At 60.3% G+C, this 22,071-nt stretch overlaps 1 protein-coding gene across 6 annotated transcripts in view; it reads right to left on the bottom strand.

The window, feature by feature from the left end:
- PIP5K1C (phosphatidylinositol-4-phosphate 5-kinase type 1 gamma) overlaps window positions 1-22,071 on the bottom strand; it is a 65,270-nt gene that overhangs the window by 15,682 nt on the left and 27,517 nt on the right. For 5 of the 6 annotated variants that reach the window (XM_037994478.2, XM_007994792.3, XM_007994794.3 and 2 more), the window contains exons 3-11: window positions 18,263-18,355; window positions 15,404-15,534; window positions 14,189-14,306; window positions 9,749-9,901; window positions 6,904-7,203; window positions 5,449-5,654; window positions 2,879-2,962; window positions 1,641-1,689; window positions 692-776 (exon numbers count right to left, since the gene is read on the bottom strand). In XM_037994478.2, the coding sequence (XP_037850406.2) occupies window positions 692-776; window positions 1,641-1,689; window positions 2,879-2,962; window positions 5,449-5,654; window positions 6,904-7,203; window positions 9,749-9,901; window positions 14,189-14,306; window positions 15,404-15,534; window positions 18,263-18,355 (1,219 nt within the window). The remainder of the gene's footprint in view (window positions 1-691; window positions 777-1,640; window positions 1,690-2,878; window positions 2,963-5,448; window positions 5,655-6,903; window positions 7,204-9,748; window positions 9,902-14,188; window positions 14,307-15,403; window positions 15,535-18,262; window positions 18,356-22,071) is intronic. The other variant, XM_073017124.1, reaches the window with a different exon arrangement.

The raw sequence follows: 22,071 nt of genomic DNA, 5'->3' as shown, positions 1-22,071 counted from the left end.
CCAGGCCTGTGCAGGATGCTGGGTAGCCCGAGAGCCTTTTAGTGGGGAGGGTGGCTGAGAAACAGACCCCAGGGAGGAACCCGTCTGGCAGCAGGTGGGCCACAGGCTGATGTCTGCACGGGGGCCTGGAACCCTGAGTCTGCGTCCAGATGCTACAGTGGCCCATGAGGGGAAGCTGAGCCCTGAGAAATGGGGACCTCCCCCGGGTACCCTGTGGGTGAACCCTGAGTCCCCACCTTCCCCACCATTGTTTGCCTGTGACCTCCCCGGCCACACCCTGCTATGCCGGCCTCCTGGGTTCCCTGCCCGGGATGCGTTTCCATGGTGATGGTGATGCTGTTGGAGCCCCACACACTGAGCTGCCTGCTGGGCCAGGCCCGCCCATCCCATATATCAACACTGTACTCTCACAGTGCTGTGCCAATGGGGAAACCGAGGCACAGAGGGAAGTGCCTGTTCAAGGCCACAAGGCAGGACGAGCCCAGGCCAGGATTCAGGATTCAGGATTCAGGCTCCGGCGGTGGCTCCTGTGCAGAGCAAATGTCCTGACTATCCTGCCTCTGGATGAGGCCCGGTCTGAGGGAGACACAGGGGCTCTGGGTTTACTGCTTCCCCCAGAGCCCCTCCTGCCCCACGGGGCTCTCGGCCTCCCCAGGGGTCCCTCCCGCCCCGCAGGGCTCAGGTGGCTTACAGGAGTTCTTCCGAAAGACTGTGTTGCTCATGAACTTGAAAAACCGCTCGGCATAGAAGCTGGGGCGGTGGACAGACACCGTGTCCTGGAAGAGAGTTGGGGGTGCCCGGGGGCAGAGGGCGCATCAACCAACAGCTGGAGACAGCCCTGGACAGACGCTGTATGTGTGCGGGGGGCACCTTCTGTGTCAAAAGGCTCGAGATGGCTCCATGTTGCTGTGGCTTCCTGGGAGGGGCTCACGGAACAGGGAACAGTGGCTCCCTCTGGGGAGGGAGACTGGGTGCCAGGGAATGGGTGGAAGCTTTTCCGCCAGAGACCTATTCGCATTTTTGACTTTTTCAACCAGCTATGAATAAAGGATTCCGGCCAGGCGCAGTGGCCCACATGGACTCGTAGGGGAGGTTGAGGTAGGATGGTCTGGCTGGGGCCCTGCTAGGATGTGACCCTTGGCCTCCCAGAATGCAGCCTCCTTTCCCAGCCTCCTTGGGTGAGGAGTGGCCACGTACCAGGACTGTGAATGACTCCACCCTCGAAGGCTGCAGTGGGAGGCGGTGCCCGGCCACTGTGGGCCAGGGGACAAGGACAACCCCAGCGATGTAGGGCGGCAGCACAGGACACCCTGGCCGGCCTCGTCAGAGCAAGACAGCACTCCTGTCTGCCCTAGGCGTGGGTTCTGGGCCTTGACAAGGTCTAAGATATCTCCAGAGGCCTCTGCTGGCCGCCACCCTGACACGCTCAATGCTTGTTGTGGAAGCTCCTGCCTGGACCTTCTACACACTCTTGAAAAATGGGGGTGCCTGTTGGGATCTTGGGTTCTACAGGCTGTTAGTTAGTCCTCAACGCTCGGCCCCAGGAGGTGGTCTGCATTTGCGGAGTGATGGATGGAGGAAGGCCAGGACGACAGACAGGAGGACAGAGGAAGGATGGGAGGAGGGGTGCAGGCGCTCACCCCATCATGGACGAGGGCCTTCCAGGTGTGCTCCAGCTTCTTGATGAACCTGTGGAGAGAGCCCCCGGAGTGGCAGCTGACATCAGCCAAGCCCTTGCCAGGCCGCCTCACTCAGGGGCCACTGTGCACCCCCGAGGACACTGGGCCATGGCCTTGAGCAATCGTGGCTGTCAAAACTCAGGGTGGCAGGCGCTCCTGGCAGGCAGTGGGTGGAGGCTCTCTGCTTAGTACCCTGCAGTGCCCAGGACGGCCCCACTCCAGAGAACCACCTGGTCCCAATGTCCATAGTACCAAGAGGGTGACCCTGTCTTTCAACATTCTAGAGCCCCAGCCAAGCACGGTAGCTCACACCTGTAAGCCCAGCACTTTGGGAGGCCAAGGTAGGTGGATCACCTGAGGTCAGGAGTTCGAGACCAGCCTGGCCAACATGGTGAAACCCCGTCTCTACTAAAAATACAAAAATTAGCCAGGCATGGTGGCACGTGCCGGTAATCCCAGCTACTCGGGAGGCTGAGGCGGGAGAATAGGGTCGACTCAGAAGGCGGAAGCTGCAGTGAGCCAAGATCGCACCACTGCTCTTCAGCCTGAGTGACAGAGCGAGACTTTGTCTCAAAACAAACAAATGAAAAACCAAAAAACAAATATTCGAGCCCCAAAGGGAGGCCTCAAACCCACTCCTTAGATTTTCTTTTTTCTTTTTTTTTTGAGACAGGGTCTTGCTCTGTCACCCAGCCTGGAGTGCAGTGCGGCCATCATAGCTCACTGCTGCAGGCCTGAACTCCTGGGCCCAAGGAATCCTCCTGCCTTGGCCTCCTGAGTAGCTGGGACTGCAGGAGTACGACCAAGCTCAGTTAATTTTTTTGATATTTCGTAGAGACGGGGTCTTGCTATGTTGCCCAGGCTGGTCTCAAACTCCTGGGCTCAAGCGATCCTCCCGCCTCAGCCTCCCACAGCGCTAGATTACACGTGTGGACCACTACGCCCAACTCACTCTGGATTTTCAAGGTAACCAGACACCTTCCTTTAGGGCTCAAGAAGGGGCAGCCAAGCAAGAGCTTTCCAGAAGGTTGAGGAAGCCCCGAGAGCTGCTGGTGCAGCTGTTTCCACAGGCAAGTGCCTCTGTGCATGGGTGTCCTGGGGGCACCCACCCACCTGTGGGGCTGGCAGACCCGGGGCGTCCACCTGTAGGACTGCGGACCCGGGCACCCCCCTGTGGGACTGCAGACCCTGGCACCCACCTGTAGGACTGCAGGATATCAATGATGCCAATGTGCAGCAGCAGCCGCTCCCCGCGGCCGTTCACAGCGGGGATCCCGCCCATCCTGGGGAGAGAGGGCAAGGGCACCGTCAGCATCCCACAGAGCCGGGACTCGGGGCAGGCAGGGCTGGGGACTCCGGGGCTGGGGAGTCCACCTGCTCCCGTGGGTGGCAGCTCGGCCAAGCTCTTGGAGTGGGGCCTGGCACCTGGGAATCTCCGTCCTGATGTCTCTCCATCATCCCGTCTCAAACCCAGGCCCAGGCGCTGCTGAGGAGTCCCAGCTAGGAGGCCCGGGCGCATACCCTGCCACCACACACGTGTGCATGGACACACACATGCACACACATGTACGTGCACACACACGCACACTGCATGCCCAGGTAGGGCCACGGGGTCTCAGGTACAGCCTGGGGAGTTAATTGTCACCCGGCACCATGCCCAGCGCAGTTAGTGAGGCCACACGTGCAGCAGCCATCCTGAAGCCACCAGGAGCCAGACCTGCTGGGCCGGGGCCCTGCACGCTCTGCTCACGCCACAGGCTGGTGTGCTCACCTGCTCCCCTGCCAGGCCAACGAAGACCCTACAAACGCCAGGATGGTCTGAGGGGGAGCTGTGCCTGGCCTTGGCTCCCGCACTCCCCACAGCTACACCCTGGTTGGGGGGCCCCGGCTCCTCCTCTGCCATCCATGGGAAATACCACCACCTTTGCAAACCAAAGCCCAGCTGGTGGCCTAGTGCAAGCCAGCACCACCCCTGGGGCCAGGCCAGGTGGAACTTGGCTCCACACCTGCGTGGCTCCGCTGGCGAAGGCTGCCCCCCAACCTAGGAGCCTGCTTCCTCAGCTGGAAATGGGGGAAGCCCACCTCCCTCCTCCAAGGCTGCTGTGAGGAATGAACAGGTACCAAAGTGAAGGCTCGGGCCTGCCCCCACTGTCAGGGTGCTGCTGTGACCAGGGCACTATCTCAGCACTGCTATACGACACCTGTCCAACCCGCCCCCTGGGGCCACATCTGGTGACATCTGTGGTTGTCACAACTGGGGGGTGCTCCTGGCCTGGAGTGGGGGGGGTGCTCCTGGCCCGGAGTGGGTGGAGGCCCAGGATGCTGCTCAGCACCCTGCAGTGCCCAGGACAGCCCCATACCAGAGAATGACCTGGCCCTAACATTCATAGTGTCCCAGAAGGGCTCTGTGAGTATCTCCCCAACCAAACCCCGAGCCCTGTGAGGGCAGGGCCGGTCTGCTCCCTCTGCCCCTAGCGTCCAGCAGAGACGTAACTGTAGGCCACTGAGGTGTGGCCTCCTCTCTCTACCACCGTTCCCATCTTCTGTGGCAGCATTTTTTTTTTTTTAAGACAGAATTTAGCTCTTGCTGCTCAGGCTGGAGTACAACAGCTCAATCTCGGCTCACTGCAACCTCTACCTCCTGGGTTCAAGCGATTCTCCTGCCTCAGCCTCCCAAGTAGCTGGGATTACAGGCATGCACCACCATGCCCAACTAATATTTTGTATTTAGTAGAGGCAGGGTTTCACCATGTTGGCCAGGCTTGTCTGGAACTCTTGACCTCAGGTGATCCGCCTGCCTCGGCCTCCCAAAGTGTTGGGATTACAGGCGTGAGCCGCCATGCCAAGCTTTTTTTTTTTTTAAGACAGGGTCTCACTCTGACGCCCAAGCTGGAGCGCAGTGGTGTGATCTTGGCTCACTGCAACCTCCGCCTGCCATGCTCACGCCTGCCACACCTTCAGTCTCCCAAGTAGTTGGGACTACAGGGGCACATGCCACCATGCCCAGCTAAGTTTTATATTTTTTGTAGAGAGGGGGTCTCGCTATATTGCCCAGGCTGGTACTGAACTCCAGGGCTGAGGCAGTCCTCCCACCTTGGCCTCTCAAAGTGCTGGGAGCACAGGCATGAGCCACCATGCCCAGCCAGCAGTCACTTTGATCCGTGTGGAATCAGATTCTGCAGTCCCTCCTTTTTGTGGGCTGTGTCCTGCTGTGAGCCCTGCCTTGCCTGATCCCTCTGGCCTCCCGTGCGCCTTCCACACCTTTGTGGCTCCTGTCTGCACGGGCAGCGAGTGGACCTCTGAGTGCCACGGGGAAACGCTATCTCTGTCTCATTCCTGTGGATGGCCAGTAGCCTCGGCCCACTGACGGGTGAATGGGAAATGCTACCACCATTGCAAGTCAAGGCCCGGAACCCGGCACTCAGCCTGCGGCCCGCACTATGGCCTGGCTTCGCTCTGAGGCCCTGGCGTGAGGCTCTCAGACTCTGTCTGTCACCACGGATGCCCTCGCCAGCCCTCCCTGCCTGTTTTCACTCTGAGGCCCTGGCGTGAGGCTCTCAGACTCTGTCTGTCACCACAGATGCCCTCGCCAGCCCTCCCTGCCTGTTTTCGCTCTGAGGCCCTGGCGTGAGGCTCTCAGACTCTCTCTGTCGCCGCGGATGCCCTCGCCAGCCTTCCCTGCCTGTTTTCACACTTGAGCCGGGGATGGGGGACCGGAGCCTGTGGGGAAGGGAAGCGGGACGGGTCCAGAGGCCCCCCGCCCACCTACGTGTCATCCGACTCGATGGGTTCTCCACGCGCGGCGCCGCCCTGGATGGACTCCATGGCCGTGGAGTAGAGCGCCTTCTGGCCCACAGGCCGCTTCTCGTCCGAGGTGCCCCGGGCGCCCTGCGCCTGCCGCTCGCGCTCGTGCTGGTCGATGTTGTGCACACCCAGCAGTAGGCTGTAGTCCATGATCTTGAAGCTCTCCAGGACCTGGCGGGACGGACGGGCAGGAGCACACCATGCCGTCAGCTGTCTCCACCCCTACCACGGCTCCTGGACCTTATGGGGGCCTCAGCCCGGACAGCCCCGTGGGCTCGGGCGTGACGGATGGAGTCCCACGGCCATGCAGGGGTGGGGGTTCTAGTATTATCCCGAGGGATGGAGGAGCTGCCGTCACACAGCGGCATCAAGGCGGGCCAGAGTGGGGCTTCCAGCCTCACAGCAGGCCGCCCCAGGCACTGGGATGGGGACTTCCCTCCCTGGCTTTGCTCCTTCCTGAGAGACAGGGGGCCTGGCCTATGCTCTGACCAGCCCAGGCCCATGGGCAAGGACCTGCCAGCCTGACAGGTGACACCCAGGTGCATGGATGCCCAGGGCAGCCTCGAAGCCCCTGAGTGGTCTGCGCAGTTCTCTGGGGGTGTGGGTCAACTTCTCAAAAGGGTCGGGGAGCTAGGGGTGGTCAGCAGGAGGGCCTGGGTGGAGTGGGGGAGCTGGGAGGTCCCAGGCTCTGCTCCTGACTGGCTGGGGCCTCCCTCCCTGGCTCCATGCCTCGAAGCTGCCGGGGTGGGGCGGGGACGATGGAGCTAACACAGGGAGAGGAATAGCTGCGTGCATCGTTCTTTCCCTAATACAGAGCAGGTGCAGGCTCCACGGGGACAGGAGCCAGACCCTCCACCGGACAGACATGGGCCCTTGCCATGGCCTGCAGAGCAGGCAGTCATCCCATTTGATGGGTGAGGAAACTGAGGCACAAGCTCTCATGGCTGGCCAGGAGCTCTGGGCTCGTGACCACAGCATCTGAAGGCTGGGCTGTCTTCTCGGGGGGGTGGGGGGACTCTACCACTGTCACCATGTAACCTCCAGAGGAACCGCTTCTTAGCGGTACAGACACTCCCAACCCCCAAGGGCTAGGTCTGGAGACATAAGTTTCCTGTTTTCTTTGTGAGACAGGGTCTCACAGTGTTGCCCATGCTGGTCTTGAACCCCTGGGCTCAAGCCATCTGCCTGCCTCCCAAAGTGCTGAGATCCCAGGCATGAGCCAGTGTCCAACCACGTTTTAGGTTAAGGCCATAAAAGCTTGAGCTGCTTCCGGATCCCACGTTGGGGTGGGGCCTGCTGTGGGCTGCGGGGCAGGTGGGCCTCAGCCTGGCACCCTCCCTGGCCCTGCCTGCCCGGACCGTGGCCTCACCAGGCAGTCCCACCTACCACCCTCCCTCCCCTGCCCGGGCCGAGCCCTCACCAGACAGTCCCGCTGCAGCGTCTTGACCAGGGCGCTGAAGGTGTCGGCGTCCAGCAGGAGCCCCTCGGGCATGTCCTGCATGAAGTCCAGGTCCTTGTAGGTGGGGAAGCTCTTCTCCTTCTCCTTCTTGCTGGCGCGCCGCTTGTAGGTGGAGCCCTTAAGGTCGAACTTGAGGTGCATCTTGACCACGCGGGGCAGGATGTTGTTCATGACCACCACGCGGATGTTCTTGCCCCCCGACTGCACGCAGTACAGCCCGTAGAACTTGGGTAGCAGCGTCCGCGGGTTCTGGTTAAGGTTCTGCCAGGGGAAGAGGGGACGTCATGGAGGGCGGCCGGGCCACAGACCTGCGGGGGCGGGCAGAGCTGGCCTCTGCCTCAGGGGCCTCATGGATGCCCCTGGTCAGCACCCCCCTCTCTCCCCAGAAGCACTCAGGGACCCCTTTCCTCTGCAGGTGCCCAGCTGGCCTTCCCACAGCACCCTGACTCTCACAGGCCACAGGGTCTCCCCGCCCAACTGTGAGCTCCAAGAGAGTCTGTTTCTACAGAGCCAGGCCCCGAGGCAGGCGCTTCTGTTCCATCAGAGGCTTCCACACTCCCTGCCTGCCCACAGGACATCGCCCTGGCTGGGCTCGCCTGTTGGGAGGTCTGGAGACCGGAAACGCAATGCTCTATCCTAAAATACATACATATACATACGCATATGTATATGCACACACGCGCACACACAGTGTGCACACACACATGTATTTTCTTGAGACAGGGTCTCACTCTGTCGCCCAGGCTGGAGTGCAATGGTGCGATCACAGCTCACTGCAGCCTCAACCTCCAGGGCTTAAACCATCCTCCCAGCTCAGCCTCCCAAAGTGCCAGGACTCCGGGCGTGAGCCCAGCCTTTATGTTGGTTATGCTTTGCTGTGTTGGACTGATCAACTCGGACCTTCACTCCAAATCTGGGTCCCCAGGCACAGGTCTGGGTCCTGCTCTGCCCAGTAGACCCCAAGCGGGCACTGGGTGACCCAGGGGCACCCAAGTGAATCAACAGCTTCCCCTGCCCAGAGCCTCTCAATGACGAACCCAGTGGTTTGCTGCCCAGGTGTCGGGGTTGGGACAGACCCACAGGGAGAGGAGTGGGGGACACGGCCTCAGGCACCAGCCTGGGCAGGCTCAGCAAACTCCAGCCCCTGGGCCAAATCTGGATGCCACCTATTTTTATAGGGCTGTGAGCTAAGAATGGTTTTTCCAGTTTTAAAAAGTGGAGAGGGCCAGGTGCGGTGGCTCACGCCTGTAATCCTAGCACTTTGGGAGGCCGAGGTGGGTGGATCACCTGAGGTCAGGAGTTGGCCTAGCCAACATGGTGAAACCCCGTCTCTATTAAAAATAAAAATTAGCTGGGCGTGGTGGCACATGCCTGTAATCCCAGCTACTTTCGAGGCTGAGGCAGGTGAATCGCTTGAACCTGGGAGATGGAGGTTGCAGTGAGCCGAGATTGTGCCATTGCATTCCAGCCTGGGCGACAGAGCAAGACTCCATCTCAAAAAGAAAAAAAAAAAAAAAATGGTGAAGAGGCCAGACGTGGTGGCTTACGCCTGTAATCCCAGCACTTTGGGAGGCCGAGACAGGCAGATCATGACGTCAGGAGATTGAGACCATCCTGACTAACACGGTGAAACCCTGTCTCTACTAAAAATAAAAACAAAATAGCTGGGCATGGTGGCGGGCGCCTGTAGTCCCAGCTGCTTGGGAGGCTGAGGCAGGAGAATGGCTTGAACTTGGGAGGGGGAGGCTGCAGTGAGCCGAGATCGCGCCACTGCACTCCAGCCTGGGCGACAGAGCGAGACTCCGTCGCAATAAATAAATAAATACATAGATAAATAAATAAGTGGGGAAATAGAGAATAGTCTTTGATGACACGTGACAGTGATATGGAATTTGCATTCTTGGTCTATACATAACACGTATGGGCACACGGCCGTGCCCGCACATGCTCATGTGGTCATGGCGGCTCGGTGCCAGCCAGGCAGAGCTGAGGCCTGGAGACACAGGACACTGGCTCGCAGAGCCAAAAACACTCACTCTCTGGGCCTTTAAAGATTGAGTTTGCTGAGCCTGATCGAGGGAGCCCGGGCCCCTTGCTAGGCATCACAGAGAGTGGATGGAGGAGGGCTCAAAGGGGGAAACTGAGTCACGGGTTGCACGGCGCTGCCCAGAGCCGGGCAGCAGCTCAGGCCCGGCCACATGGGAGGCGCCCACCTCGTCTGGGCGAGTACCGGAATCCCAGACCAGGGAACACAGCCGCAGCCGCTGGCTCCTCCTCCCGCTCCCGGGGCCTGACGCGCCCTTTCTGTGAGTCACGTGGGGTGAGGGGTGGCCCGGATGGAGCTGCCTCACGCCTGCCCAAGCAGCTGGTCTTTTGTGGGGTGCCAGCTGGTGGCCCGTCCCCTCCTCTCTGGATCCCTCTGAGGCACCCTTGGGCCGCTTGGGCCTCCGTGGCAGCTGAGAGACACTGTCCACGGGCCGCCACTTCTGGGGCCCACGGCTCATAGGGGTGTTGGCCAGGTGGGGATGGGGAGCCAGGCAGGAGCCGATGCCCACCCAGCCCTGCCTGGGGACGGCCCTCAGGGCGTGTGGCCACAGGAGGAAGAGAGGGCAGCTCCTGAACACTGGTGACTGGTGCTGGTGAAGCCTGACGGGGGACCCCCGAGGGTGAGTCCCTGGGGCCCAAGATGCCTCTCGCTGCACCCCAAGGACGCCTGCTTGCCCAAGCCTTGCAGACATCTACTCCTGTCGGCCGGGAGAAGGGGGCTGATGGAGGAGCCGTCCACCCCGCAGGGCGGGCCACGCACCATGTAGTAGCCGGGAAGCAGCTTCTGCAGGAACTCGGCCTCCTTGTGCATGACAGTCTTGATGATGAACTCGTCGTCGCTGGTGACGTAGAAGAGGGAGCCGCTGGCACCCGGGTTGGACAGCTCGATCAGCGGCTCATTGCACAGGGAATACTGGAAGCAGAGGAGGCGGGTCAGCGGGCCCCGAGCTGCTGGACACACAGATGGCACTGGCTTCCGTCTGCTCAGCAGCCCCAGGACCTGACAACGTGTCGCTGCATTTTACAGATGCGGAAAGAGAGGCTCAGAGAGGGGGAGCAACTTGCCTGAGGCCAGCCAGCAAGGACTGGAGCCTGAGGCCGAGCTGACTCTGCAGCCCGAGGGCTGGCCTGCTAGGACGCACTCCCCAGCCTGCCTCCCACTCTCGTTAGGAGTGGACACCGGATCGTACGGGGGTGCTGACGTGCATGGGTAAGAGGTGCTCCCAGCACCCCTGCAGCTGGGTGCGGCCACAACACCAGTTCTGCCCCATGAGTCACAAGCAGAAGCTGTGGGGTGGAACTCAGGGAAGGCTCCCTAGATGGGCAACAGGCAGCTGGAGTACCTGCATATTTGCCCTTCTCTCCTTCCCACCTAGTTCTCTCCTGAGATGCTGATGTGATGGCCGGAACCTCAGCAGCCACACTGGACCAGAAGATAACCTCTGGGATGGAAGCTGCATCTCTGATGGGCAGGCCCCACTCTGGCCCCCGGCACCCCAGTCCAAGCCCTTCCTCCCCACCTCTCTGCCCCTTTTTCTCAGCCCCTGCTGTTTGTTTCATGATGCGCTCACTCTCTCTCTGCCGCCACGCCCTCTCCTAGACATTAGGCAGTAGGTCCGTGGAGGCGAAAGTTTTTTGCGTCACTGACACACGACAGGTGCTCTATTTGTTTGCTCTTTTTTTTTTTTTTTTGAGACAGAGTCTCGCTCTGCTGCCCAGGCTGGAGTACAGTGGCCGGATCTCAGCTCACTGCAAGCTCCACCTCCCGGGTTTACACCATTCTCCTGCCTCAGCCTCCCGAGTAGCTGGGACTACAGGCGCCCGCCACCTCGCCCGGCTAGTTTTTTGTATTTTTAGTAGAGACGGGGTTTCACCGTGTTAGCCAGGATGGTCTCGATCTCCTGACCTCGTGATCCGCCCGTCTCGGCCTCCCAAAGTGCTGGGATTACAGGCCAGGTGCTCTATTTGTTAAGGACGAGAGTGAAGACGAGACCCACAGGCGCTACCCTGTGTCTTCTGGGTATGGAACCAACGAAGTGTGTGTGTGGCTAAGGCCATCTGGGTCACGCCCTGCAAAATCCTAACTGGTCGCAGATGAGGTCAGAGCCAGCTCCCCATCAGCGGAGTGAGGCAGGCCCGCCCAGGGTTAACGCTGGGTCCGTATCTGCCGGACAACAGAAGGGTGGTCTCTGAGTGCTGAGTGCCACCTGCCCTGCTGGGAAGAACGCTGCTGTGCTAAGCAGGTGGGGGGTGTCCCCAGAGTCAGGAGTGGTGGCAAGTAGAAGCGAGGGGAGGCCAGGCACAGCGGCTCACCCAGCACTTTGCAATCCCAGCACCTTGGGAGGCTGAGAGAGGATCGTTTGAGCCCAGGAGTTCAAGACCAGCCTGGGCAACAGAGCGAGGCCTCCTCTGCACCAAAAAACAAAACAAAACAAAACAAAACACAGGCGTGGTGGCGCACATCTGTGGTCCCAGTTACTTGGGAGGCTGAGGTGGGAGGATCACCTGAGCTCAGGAGGTCGAGGCTGCTGTGAGTTGGGACAGCACCACTGCCCTCCAACTTGGGCAACAGAGTAAGAAAGACTGTTTCAAAAAAACCCCAACAAGTGAGGGGAACCACCTTTGGAAAATGCTGGAAGAGCCAGAGGCTTGATGTGTGAGTTGGGTCCCTAGCGCCACACACGCGCTGAGGTGTGAATGTGCTTGGGGGCCAGAGGACGCCGGAAACATGAGGTCACTTCAGGCCCAGGGCCTGGGAATGCCCCCGTCCCTCCTTGGGCTCAAGTCACCACCCCCGCCCTCCACTGCCCGAGGTGGTCTCGGGCCAGGGAACCGCGCCATCAGTTATCACACGTCGGTCAACACAGGCTGGATTCTGCGGAGTCAGCAATGGCCCTGCCAGCCTCGGCAGCTCAGAACAGCGAGGGTCCTTCCTCCTGCACGCGCTGCTTCTGCCATGGCCTGGCTGGGAGTGACGGTGTAGGGTGAGAGAGCCGTGTGGGGTGGACTCAGGCTGGAGGGAGATCTGTCCAGGCCACTGCTGTCGCCCAGCCCGGCCATCTGCCTGCCTTTCTCCGCCCACAGCCATGAGCCACAAATATCCACGGGAAACACAGAGCCCACGTGGTTCCTCCGCCCTTCCCGCCGCAGCAGGACGCCATCCAGCCTCCCCGATACAGATGCAGCAGTGCAGAGCGAGGGCGCGTCTCTCCTGGGGCTGGTGCCCTCCCTGGGAGGCCAGGGGACCCCGCCAAGCCCTGGGCCACTGTCCTCAGGTCACCTGCAGCAGGGGACGCCCCACGCAGCCAGAGTGTCCCCCCGAGGCACAAATCACTGCTCCCTCTCCACGGTGGCAGGACGGGGGCGCTGATTTCACCCGCAGAGTGGAAAACACTGTGGAAAGGCACGTTCAGCTTTGTGCAAACACCACCAACGACGGAAATTCTGAAGCCACACGGCTCATGGCAGTTGTGGGGCTGTGGCCTCCATGGGCCTCAGCTGCCACGGGGAAGCAGGCCCCATGAGTGGGTTTCTGAGCCAGGCAGTGCCAGGACAACCCCCCACGGCCTCCTTCGTCGGTGCTGAGGCTCTCGGCAGCCGTGCCACTGACCTCGGCCTCCTCTCCACCCTCCGCTGGCTGCTGGGCAGGGCTGAGCCCCACCCCGCGTCCAACCTCCACCTTCTCCTTCCTGGCTGTCCTGAGCTGGGGGCCTTGCTGGGGCCACCCCTTTTACCAGTGTGGACTGTGACCTCAGCTGTCCAATCAGAGAAGTACCGGCAACCGCCAGTGCCCCCCGAGCCCCACCTGTGCCCACTCAGGCTCAGGGGTCCTGTGGACAGCAACACGCACACTGGCCCGTCCTCCCGCCACTGGCTCATGGCCACACGCACACCACAGCCTGGACAGAGGCTGGGGGCCCCCAGGAGAATTCTCACACTCCTGAGATGAGGAGGATTCGGGGCTCACCAACACCAGGCTGGGCCCCGAGACGCTGTGGGCGCACACTCGGCCTGAGGCCCCGGAATGCGGTCTCATCGGGTTCTAGGGGAGACCCAGACGGCCCAGTTCGGCTTGTATCCGTCCACTCCTGCTAACGGACGCGGGCGCCGTCTCTGCTACGAGCCAGGCTGCCGCCTCCCATTCCCGGCCGCCTCACACGGTGGCGTCCAGGTCACCCGAGGGCCATTTCTAGGCAAAAACCCCAGCTGTCTTTTCACTCCCCACTGCCCTGCCGAGCTCAGGCAAACGCTGGGACACTGAAGTCAGGAGGCTGGGCCTTGGTGACACAACCCAGGGGCATGGTGACTCCCCGGCACCTGAACAGGGCTGGAGTTCTCGGGGGGTCGCATGTACCCCCGGCTGCAGCACATGCTCATTCTCCCTGGAAGAGAGCAGCCTCGGGTGCTTCCTACAGCCTGAGAGAAACCAAACGCCTGCACGGTCAGCAACCACCAAAGGCACAAGGAACCGACCACCGTGGGTGAGGGCAGGATCAGAGAATCACAGGCTTCCGGCCCCGGGGACCGCGCTGCCGTGACAGCCAGAACGCCAACCGCAGTCGTCTATGGAGTTCGCGTTTTCCCTGACACAAAGTCCTCAGAATGACCAGCAGGCTTGGGAAAAGGCCACCCAGAGCTTTGAGAAGTGCTGGCACTGCTGAGCTCCGGGGCCGCCACGGTGAGAGCCGCCTTCCACACGCCTCTTTCAGGAGCCCGGATGATGGGCTGCTAGGTCAAAGGGGTTGGCCTAGATTTTGACTTTTCTAACTTGAAACAACAAAGCCACGGCTAGAGCTTGGGAGGGCCGACTACGCTGGTCCCCAGTGGCACCCACGTCCCAGGGCCTTGTGCTAACCCTAAGTCTGAAGATGGGTCAGTCACTTTGGCACCAGGCTGCAGAAGACTGTACCATCTCTTTGGTGAGCGGACGCTTTGATGACAAGACCCACATGACAAGGAATGGAGGAGGCTCCCAGCCAATGCCAGCCAGGACGAAGTTCTGCAGCCGCCAGCGATGTGAGCTTGGAGACCGATCCCTCCCCCTTCCCCAGTGAGTCTCACGGAGACCCCGGCCCCGAACCTCACAACCCTACACCAGTAACCCAGGGAGGCTGCCCCCAGTGCCTGACCCACAGACCCTCCGAGACCCAACACATGTTCTGTTTCAAGCCAGGAAGCCCATAATAGCAAATACGCTTACCAGGTAATCATCTGGCCGGATCCCGAAGAGCTCCCGGAAGTAGCGGAAGGCGACAGGTGCATAGGTCTTGAAACGGAAGTCCTGGAAGTGGTGGGCGGGGGTGAGGTTGCTGCCTTCACTGTGGAGGAAGGACAGGAGGAAGCCTGTGACGGGGGGTGGGCACTTCTCCCCCACCCCTGCCATGGCCCCTCCTAGTGCCTCTAGCAGCTGAGCCTCTAGCGGCTCAGCTCCAAGGCTTCCTGGAAATGGCCCAATCCCACAAGCAACATGGGGCTCCTGATGGAACTGTCTCCCAGTAACCACCCTCTCTTCTTTCATTAACAATGCAGACCACAGTGTTGGTCAGGCACATGGCTGCCAAGAATAGGACCACACCGCCCCAGGCTCTTGCAGCTTGGTGTGGTCATGTGACTGCACCCAGCCAATGACACAAGTGCAGCAGAAACACTGGTTATGTTCTAAAGGGAAGGGCTGTGTTGTTCTCCTTCTCTTTCCTCCTGTGGCTGGAATGCAGCCGTGATGGCAGGAGCCTGCGCAGCCACCTGGGGCCACTGGTCACAGAGCTGTATATTGAGGATGGTGGTGTGGGGTGACCAGAAGGATCCCAGGACCCCAACACCATGGAGCCTCCTGACCAGCCCTGCACTGCCCGCTGGTATTTGTAGATTAGAAAAGAGCTAACTTCTATCTTTTCTTTCTCCTGTTTTTTTTTTTGAGATGGAGTCTTGCTGTGTCGCCCAGCCTAGAGTGCAGTGGCCAGATCTCAGCTCACTGCAAGCTCCGCCTCCCGGGTTTACGCCATTCTCCTGCCTCAGCCTCCCAAGTAGCTGGGACGACAGGCGCCCGCCACCTCGCCCGACTAGGTTTTTTTTTTTGTATTTTTTAATAGAGACGGCGTTTCACCGTGTTAGCCAGGATGGTCTTGATCTCCTGACCTCGTGATCCGCCCATCTCGGCCTCCCAAAGTGCTGGGATTACAGGCTTGAGCCACTGCGCCCGGCCTCTTTTTCCTGTTCTTAAACTGCTTTTACGCTGGGTCTCTGATTTAGCAGCAAACCAATGTCCTGGCGGACAGAGGGCCACAGCTCAAGGCCAAGGAGGCGCCAGGAGGGGCCAGGTGCTGCTTTCAGCAGAGAAGGGCGCTCAGGACAGGCCACTCCATATCACAGCCACACGTGTGCCGGGTGAGGCCTGAGGCTCCGGGGCCCAGCCCACCTGGGGAAGAAGATGCTCTCCACCACGTAGAAGTCCTGCATGAGCACATCGCGCTCGGGCTTGGAGCTCAGGTGGCCTACAGTGTAGCCGATGCCCAGCTGGATGGCGCCCTTCAGGGTAGAGGAGGTGGTCTGCGGGGAGACCAGAGCGTCAGGGCCCCCGGCTGCTCCCCGCACTGCCCTGCACCCGCTGTGTGCACCAGGGGGTGGAGACCGTGTCCAGCTGCAGCTCGGGACCCCACACCTGCCAACCCCCTCCCGGTGGCCCCCGGGGTCGCCTGTCCTGCGGCTGTTGAGCCATGGACATCAGGCCGGGGGGTGAAGCCACCCTCCCTTGGGCCACACAGCCAGGACAGGGCTTGGCTGTAACTGCTGCACCGCGTCACTCAGCCCTCCAGTCCTGTTGGCTAGCTAGGTTCTAGAAGGTTCTCACATTTTGAAACAGCTCCAACTTAGCAAGGATTGGTTCACTGTCAGGGTTTATTTTTAGGGGGTACCGTTTACAGCGAAATGCCCAGATCACTTTCACGTCTTCTGATGCGGGTTCCTGCTAGCTGCTTTCTAAGTAATACACGTGGTCACACTGGGCAACCCATATGGCCGCTCTGTGCCTCAGTTTCCCTGCCTGTAGACAGGGACGGGTACATTGGTTCTGGCCCTCTTGGGGACATGGTGTCAGCTGCTATTATTATTTTTATTTGTTTATTTTTTGAGACAGGCTCTTGCTCTGTCACCCAGGCTGGAGTGCAGTGGCCGGATGTCAGCTCACTGCAAGCTCCACCTCCCAGGTTCACACCATTCTCCTGCCTCAGCCTCCCAAGTAGCTGGGACTACCCTCCCAAAGTGCTGGGATTACAGGCGTGAGTCACCGCGCCTGGCCGTTATTTTATTTTATTTTTTTTGAGACAGAGTCTTGCTCTGTTGCCCAGGCTGGAGTGTAGTGGGTGATCTTGGCTCACTGCAGCCTATGCCTCTCAGGTTCAAGTTATTCTCTGCCTCAGCCTCCCGAGTAGCTGGGATTACAGGCACGCGCCACCACACCTGACTAATAATTTTTTTGTATTTTTAGTAGAGACAAGGTTGCGCCATGTTGCCCAGGCTGGTCTCCAACTCCTGACCTCAGGATCCTCCCGCCTCAGCCTCCCAAAGTGCTGGAATTCCAGGCGTTAGCCACTGCGCCCTGCCAGCTGCTGTTATATTTGCCACCAGCATTGTCAGCATTATTCTCACTGTGTGCTCTCGGGGCCATGTTCACGTCAGCCCTGGGAAGCCGGCCCATACCTCTAGTCTCTAACTCTGGCCTCCAGTTCTCCCGTCACAGGTGTGAGGGGGCAGGGAGGGAGGTCGGGAGTTGGTTTCTGCCACTGTCCAGGTTCGGTCGCTGCCTCCCTCCTAAACCACACTCTGGGTGGTGGGGGTCTGGCCTGCACGTTCACCTCCCCGAGATGCCACGGACAGAACAGACATGTGCCCGGAGATAACGTACAAATGGCCCTGAAGCCCGCAAAGACGCTCCATGTCACTGGGTACCAAGGGAAAGCAAATCAAACCACAGGGAGGCCGTGCGCGGTGGCTCACGCCTGGAATCCTGGCCACTCGGGAGGCCAGGGTGGGAAGATCGCCTGAGCCTAGGAGTTCGAGACCAGCCTGGGCAACATGGCAAAACCCCTGTCTCTACAAAAACAAACAAACAAAAAAACACCTTGAAGAGACACCACCTCACACCCACCCACGAGGACGCCAGAATCAGAGACAACAATCGCGAGGACTGGTGAGGATGCGGGGACACCGGGCCTCAGTCACCGCTGCTGGGCGTGGCAAACGGTACAGCGGCTGCGGAGAACAGTTTGCAAGTTCCTCAAAAGTGACACTGAGTTACACGTGACTTGGCAATTCTGCCCCTGGGTGTCCGCCCAAGACAAACGAACACACAAATCCACACACAGACTCACACACACGTGTCCTCAGCAGCACAATTCACAACGGCCAGGAGTGTGAACCACGCCAGCGTCCACGACGCAGCAAAGGACAAGCGCAGCACGGGCGCCGCACGTGCCAGAACACGACTCAGCCGTGAATAGGAGCGAGGCTCTGCCGCGGGCCCCAGCGCGAATGAACCCCAAGGACGCCACGCTCAGTGAAAGACGCCAGACACAGACAGTCACACAGTGTGTGATTCCATTTCCATGAAACGTCCAGGACAGGCCAATCCACAGGGGCAGGAAAGGGATGCCGGGTGCCGGGGCTGGGAGTGGGGGATGGGGGGCGACTGCTAATGGGGACAGGGTTGCTATTTGAGCTGATGGAATGTTCTGGAATCAGAGGTGATGGCTGCACAGCTCTGCAAATGTACTACAAGTCATTTACTGCACGCTTTAAAGGCTGAATTGTACAGTACATGAATCACATCTCAGTAAAACAGTTATTTTTGAAAAAACAAGCCCTAGGTGGGGGTGGGAACAGAGCGGGGGTCAGGCTTCCTACCAACATGGTGCGAGCCAGGCCAGCCTCAGAGTGTCCCGTTCACCGCCCGAGGTGGTGGCGGGGACCGTAACCCCTCTCCCTCACCAGGGCTGAGAGCCCAGGTTCTGCCCAAGGTTTCAAGGACTCAGAGCCGGGCAGACACTGCAGCCAGGCTGAGCCACGGAGCACGCTGCCCAGCTGCCCGGCAAGGACAGCAAACAGCGGGGCCTCGTCCAGGACTGAGGACTCGAGTCTCTGCCCTACACAGCCCACACCTGCCCCTGTGCAGACCCTGGTTCGTGTCGGGGGCGACGGGCCCCATCGATGGTACCAGTGGGAACTCCCGCCCCTCCGCTCCCTCCCGCTCCCCCCAGCCAGCTAAGGGGAGCCGAGGAACCTTCTTGTAGGTGGTTTCGCCAGATGCGTCCACACCTCGATGGCCCAACTTCTTCCCATGGCCAGGGCCCGGCTGTGCCATCATCGACAGGGCCTGGGAAGAGGAAGCAGGAAGCGTTAACTCCGTGAGGAGCACACCCACCGGGGCAGGGTGTGCTCTGAAACCCTGGGAAGAAAGAGTTTAGTTGTTGGGCCCAGCAGGGGTGCACAGGGCAGGGGGCAGGTCCGGGCAACTCGGAGATGCAGCAGGAGGTCCCTCACCCACGGGCGCCTAGTGGGCTGGCTGGGGCCCCTCAGTGTCCCACGCTGGACACCCAGAAGCACTCACTCCGTGGTGGAGACCTCTGGGTCCTCAAGAAGGGAAAGAGGATTGGGCAGCCCCAGCCCCCTAACTTCAGGGTCTCCCCCAGGTGCTGTGGACACTGGGGCTGGACTGTTTTTTGGGGTGCTGAGCAGCATCCCTGGCCTCCACCCACTCCATCCCAGGAGCATCTCCCAGTTGTGACAACCACAGATGTCCCCACACAACTCTGCAAATGTACCAAAAGTCATTTACTGCACACTTCAGAGGGTGAGCTGTATAGCATGTGAATCACATCTCAGTAAAGTGGGTATTTTTTAAAAACTGGACTGCGGGCGCCTGTAGTCCCAGCTACTCGGGAGGGTGAGGCAGGAGAATGGTGTGGACCCGGGAGGCGGAGCTTGCAGTGAGCCGAGATTGAGCCACTGCACTCCAGCCTGGGCGACAGAGCGAGACTCCGTCTCAAACAAAAACAAAAACAAAAACAAAAAAACAGAACTGAGGTGGGGGTGGGAACAGAGCAGGGGTCAGGCTTCCTGCCAACACGGTGTGAGCCAGGCCAGCCTCAGAGCGTCCATCTACCACCTGAGGTGCTGGTGGGAGTCGTAACCCCTCTTCCTCACCAGGGCCCCTAACTGTGAGACCCCTGGGCTGGAAGGATTGTAAAGAGCATCTCGTCCTTGAGGGAGACAGTCTCACTGGCCGGGGTCAGGCCCGGCTCCTACAAGCTGTCGGGCAGTGCAGGCGCCCCAGCACATGGATGAGCTGCCGACCCCAGGGGGCCTCAGCCTGCTACCCTCGTGGGAGGATGTGAAAAGGGGCCGTGGGAGCCTGAAGGGACACAGAGGCCAACCAAGGAGGACAGCCCCGCCTGGCACCATCATTTAAGGAGCACCACTGCGTTTGCTAGGAGAGCCCACGGACCCTCCACTGGCCAGACCCCATCCCACTGCTATCGGCCCCAGGGACGCTCCTGCAGCCCTGACCCCTGCCCTGCCCTCCCTCCGCAGCCGACGCTGCTCAGCCATGTTCCGTGCATTCTCCCTGGCGGCCGCCAGGGGGCAGACTCTCCCCAGTAATTCATCCCGCCACCCGCGCCACCCTCCACGCTGCCCCCAGGCCGGGGGACTCTGAGGAAGGATCCCAGGGTCCCAGGCCTGATGGACAAAGCCCTCCCAGCTCTGGCTATGGACGCAGGGCCCAAGGGCGGCCGAGGTGGGGCGGGTGCCTTGGGGACTCCTCCTGGGAATGGGGCTCAGGATACAGGTGCCCTGAGGACTGCAAGCGGGAAAACAGGAGATGCAGCCGCTCGAGCGCCCTCAGGGGACGGCCCACCCCACCGCGCCCACTGGGGCTGGGAAGAAGGCCACTAGGTGCCATGGGGCTGGCAGAAGCTGCAAAGGCAGGGCCACTGTGCAGAGAAAGCTCTCCAGAGGAGACAGCAATGACAGGGCATGGAAAGGACCCATCTACACGCACATGTGCACACACACAGGCAAACATGCACACCAGCAAACACACGTGCACATACACAGGCAAACATGCACACCGGCAAACACACGTGCACACACGCACACAGGCAAACACACGTGCACACGTGCACACAGGCAAACATGCACACCGGCAAACACACGTGCACACGCGCACACAGGCAAACATGCACACAGGCAAACACGTGCACACACGCACACAGGCAAACACGCACACGTGCACACAGGCAAACATGCACACCGGCAAACACACGTGCACACACGCACACAAACATCTACACCGGCAAACACACGTGCACACACACAGGCAAACGTGCACACCGGCAAACACACGTGCACACGCGCACACAGGCAAACATGCGCACAGGCAAACACACGTGCACACGCGCACACAGGCAAACATGCACACCAGCAAACACACATGCACATGCGCACACAGGCAAACACGTGCACACGCGCACACAGGCAAACATGCACACCGGCAAACACACGTGCACACGCGCACACAGGCAAACATGCACACCGGCAAACACACGTGCACACACACAGGCAAACGTGCACACCGGCAAACACACGTGCACACGCGCACACAGGCAAACGTGCACAGGCAAACACACGTGCACACGCGCACACAAACATGCACACCGGCAAACACACGTGCACACACACAGGCAAACGTGCACACCGGCAAACACACGTGCACACGCGCACACAGGCAAACATGCGCACAGGCAAACACACGTGCACACGCGCACACAGGCAAACATGCACACCAGCAAACACACATGCACATGCGCACACAGGCAAACACGTGCACACGCGCACACAGGCAAACATGCACACCGGCAAACACACGTGCACACGCGCACACAGGCAAACATGCACACCGGCAAACACACGTGCACACACACAGGCAAACGTGCACACCGGCAAACACACGTGCACACGCGCACACAGGCAAACATGTGCACAGGCAAACACACGTGCACACGCGCACACAGGCAAACATGCACACCGGCAAACACACGTCCACACGCGCACACAGGCAAACACACGTGCACACGCGCACACAGGCAAACATGCACACTGGCAAACACACGTGCACACAGGCAAACATGCACACCGGCAAACACACGTGCACACACGCACACCGGCAAACACGTGCACACGCGCACACCGGCAAACACACGTGCACACGCGCACACAGGCAAACACGTGCACACGCACACACAGGCAAACACGTGCACACGCACACACAGGCAAACACACGTGCACACGCGCACACAGGCAAACATGCACACCGACAAACACACGTGCACACACGCAAACAGGCAAACACATGTGCACACGCGCACACAGGCAAACATGCACACAAATGTGCACACGCACACACAGGCAAACATGCACACAGGCAAACACACGTGCACATGCGCACACAGGCAAACACGCACACAGGCAAACACACGTGCACACAGGCAAACACGTGCACATAGGCAAACACACGTGCACACGCACACACAAGCAAACATGCACACCCGCAAACACACGCGCACACAGGCAAACATGCACACCGGCAAACACACGTGCACACAGGCAAACGCACACAGGCAAATGCGCACATGCGCGCGCACACACACGTGGGCTGCACACAGCCTATGCACTACGCCTGTGTGGCTCAGACACCGATGGTATGGGTGGAGCTGGTAGCCTCGGGCATCGCCCTCTGGGCAGCATCTGACCCTCCAGCCGGGTCTTCCATTCCTGCCCCCAGTGCCCCTGTGAGAGCTGCTCTCTCCCCACCGCCCACCCCCCAGAGTCCTGGCTCCACCTGGCCTGGAACCCAGAGAAGCCCTTCCTGCCCCTGCAGCCCTGACCAGGCACCCCTGCCACTGGGGGTGCGGCTCCTCCCTCACAGAATTTCACCCTGACCTCTCAAGACGCGGCTGGCACAGACCTCACGTTCATCCTGCCTGTGGACACTGGATGGCATCTGGGGCCCAGAAAGGTGCGGTGAGCTGC

Source organism: Chlorocebus sabaeus, chromosome 6 (assembly GCF_047675955.1).
Source record: "Chlorocebus sabaeus isolate Y175 chromosome 6, mChlSab1.0.hap1, whole genome shotgun sequence".
In the NCBI taxonomy this organism is placed as follows: Eukaryota; Metazoa; Chordata; class Mammalia; order Primates; family Cercopithecidae; genus Chlorocebus; species Chlorocebus sabaeus.
The sequence above is the reverse complement of the archived record's forward strand: the minus strand, read 5'-3'. Positions and strand labels throughout refer to the sequence as shown.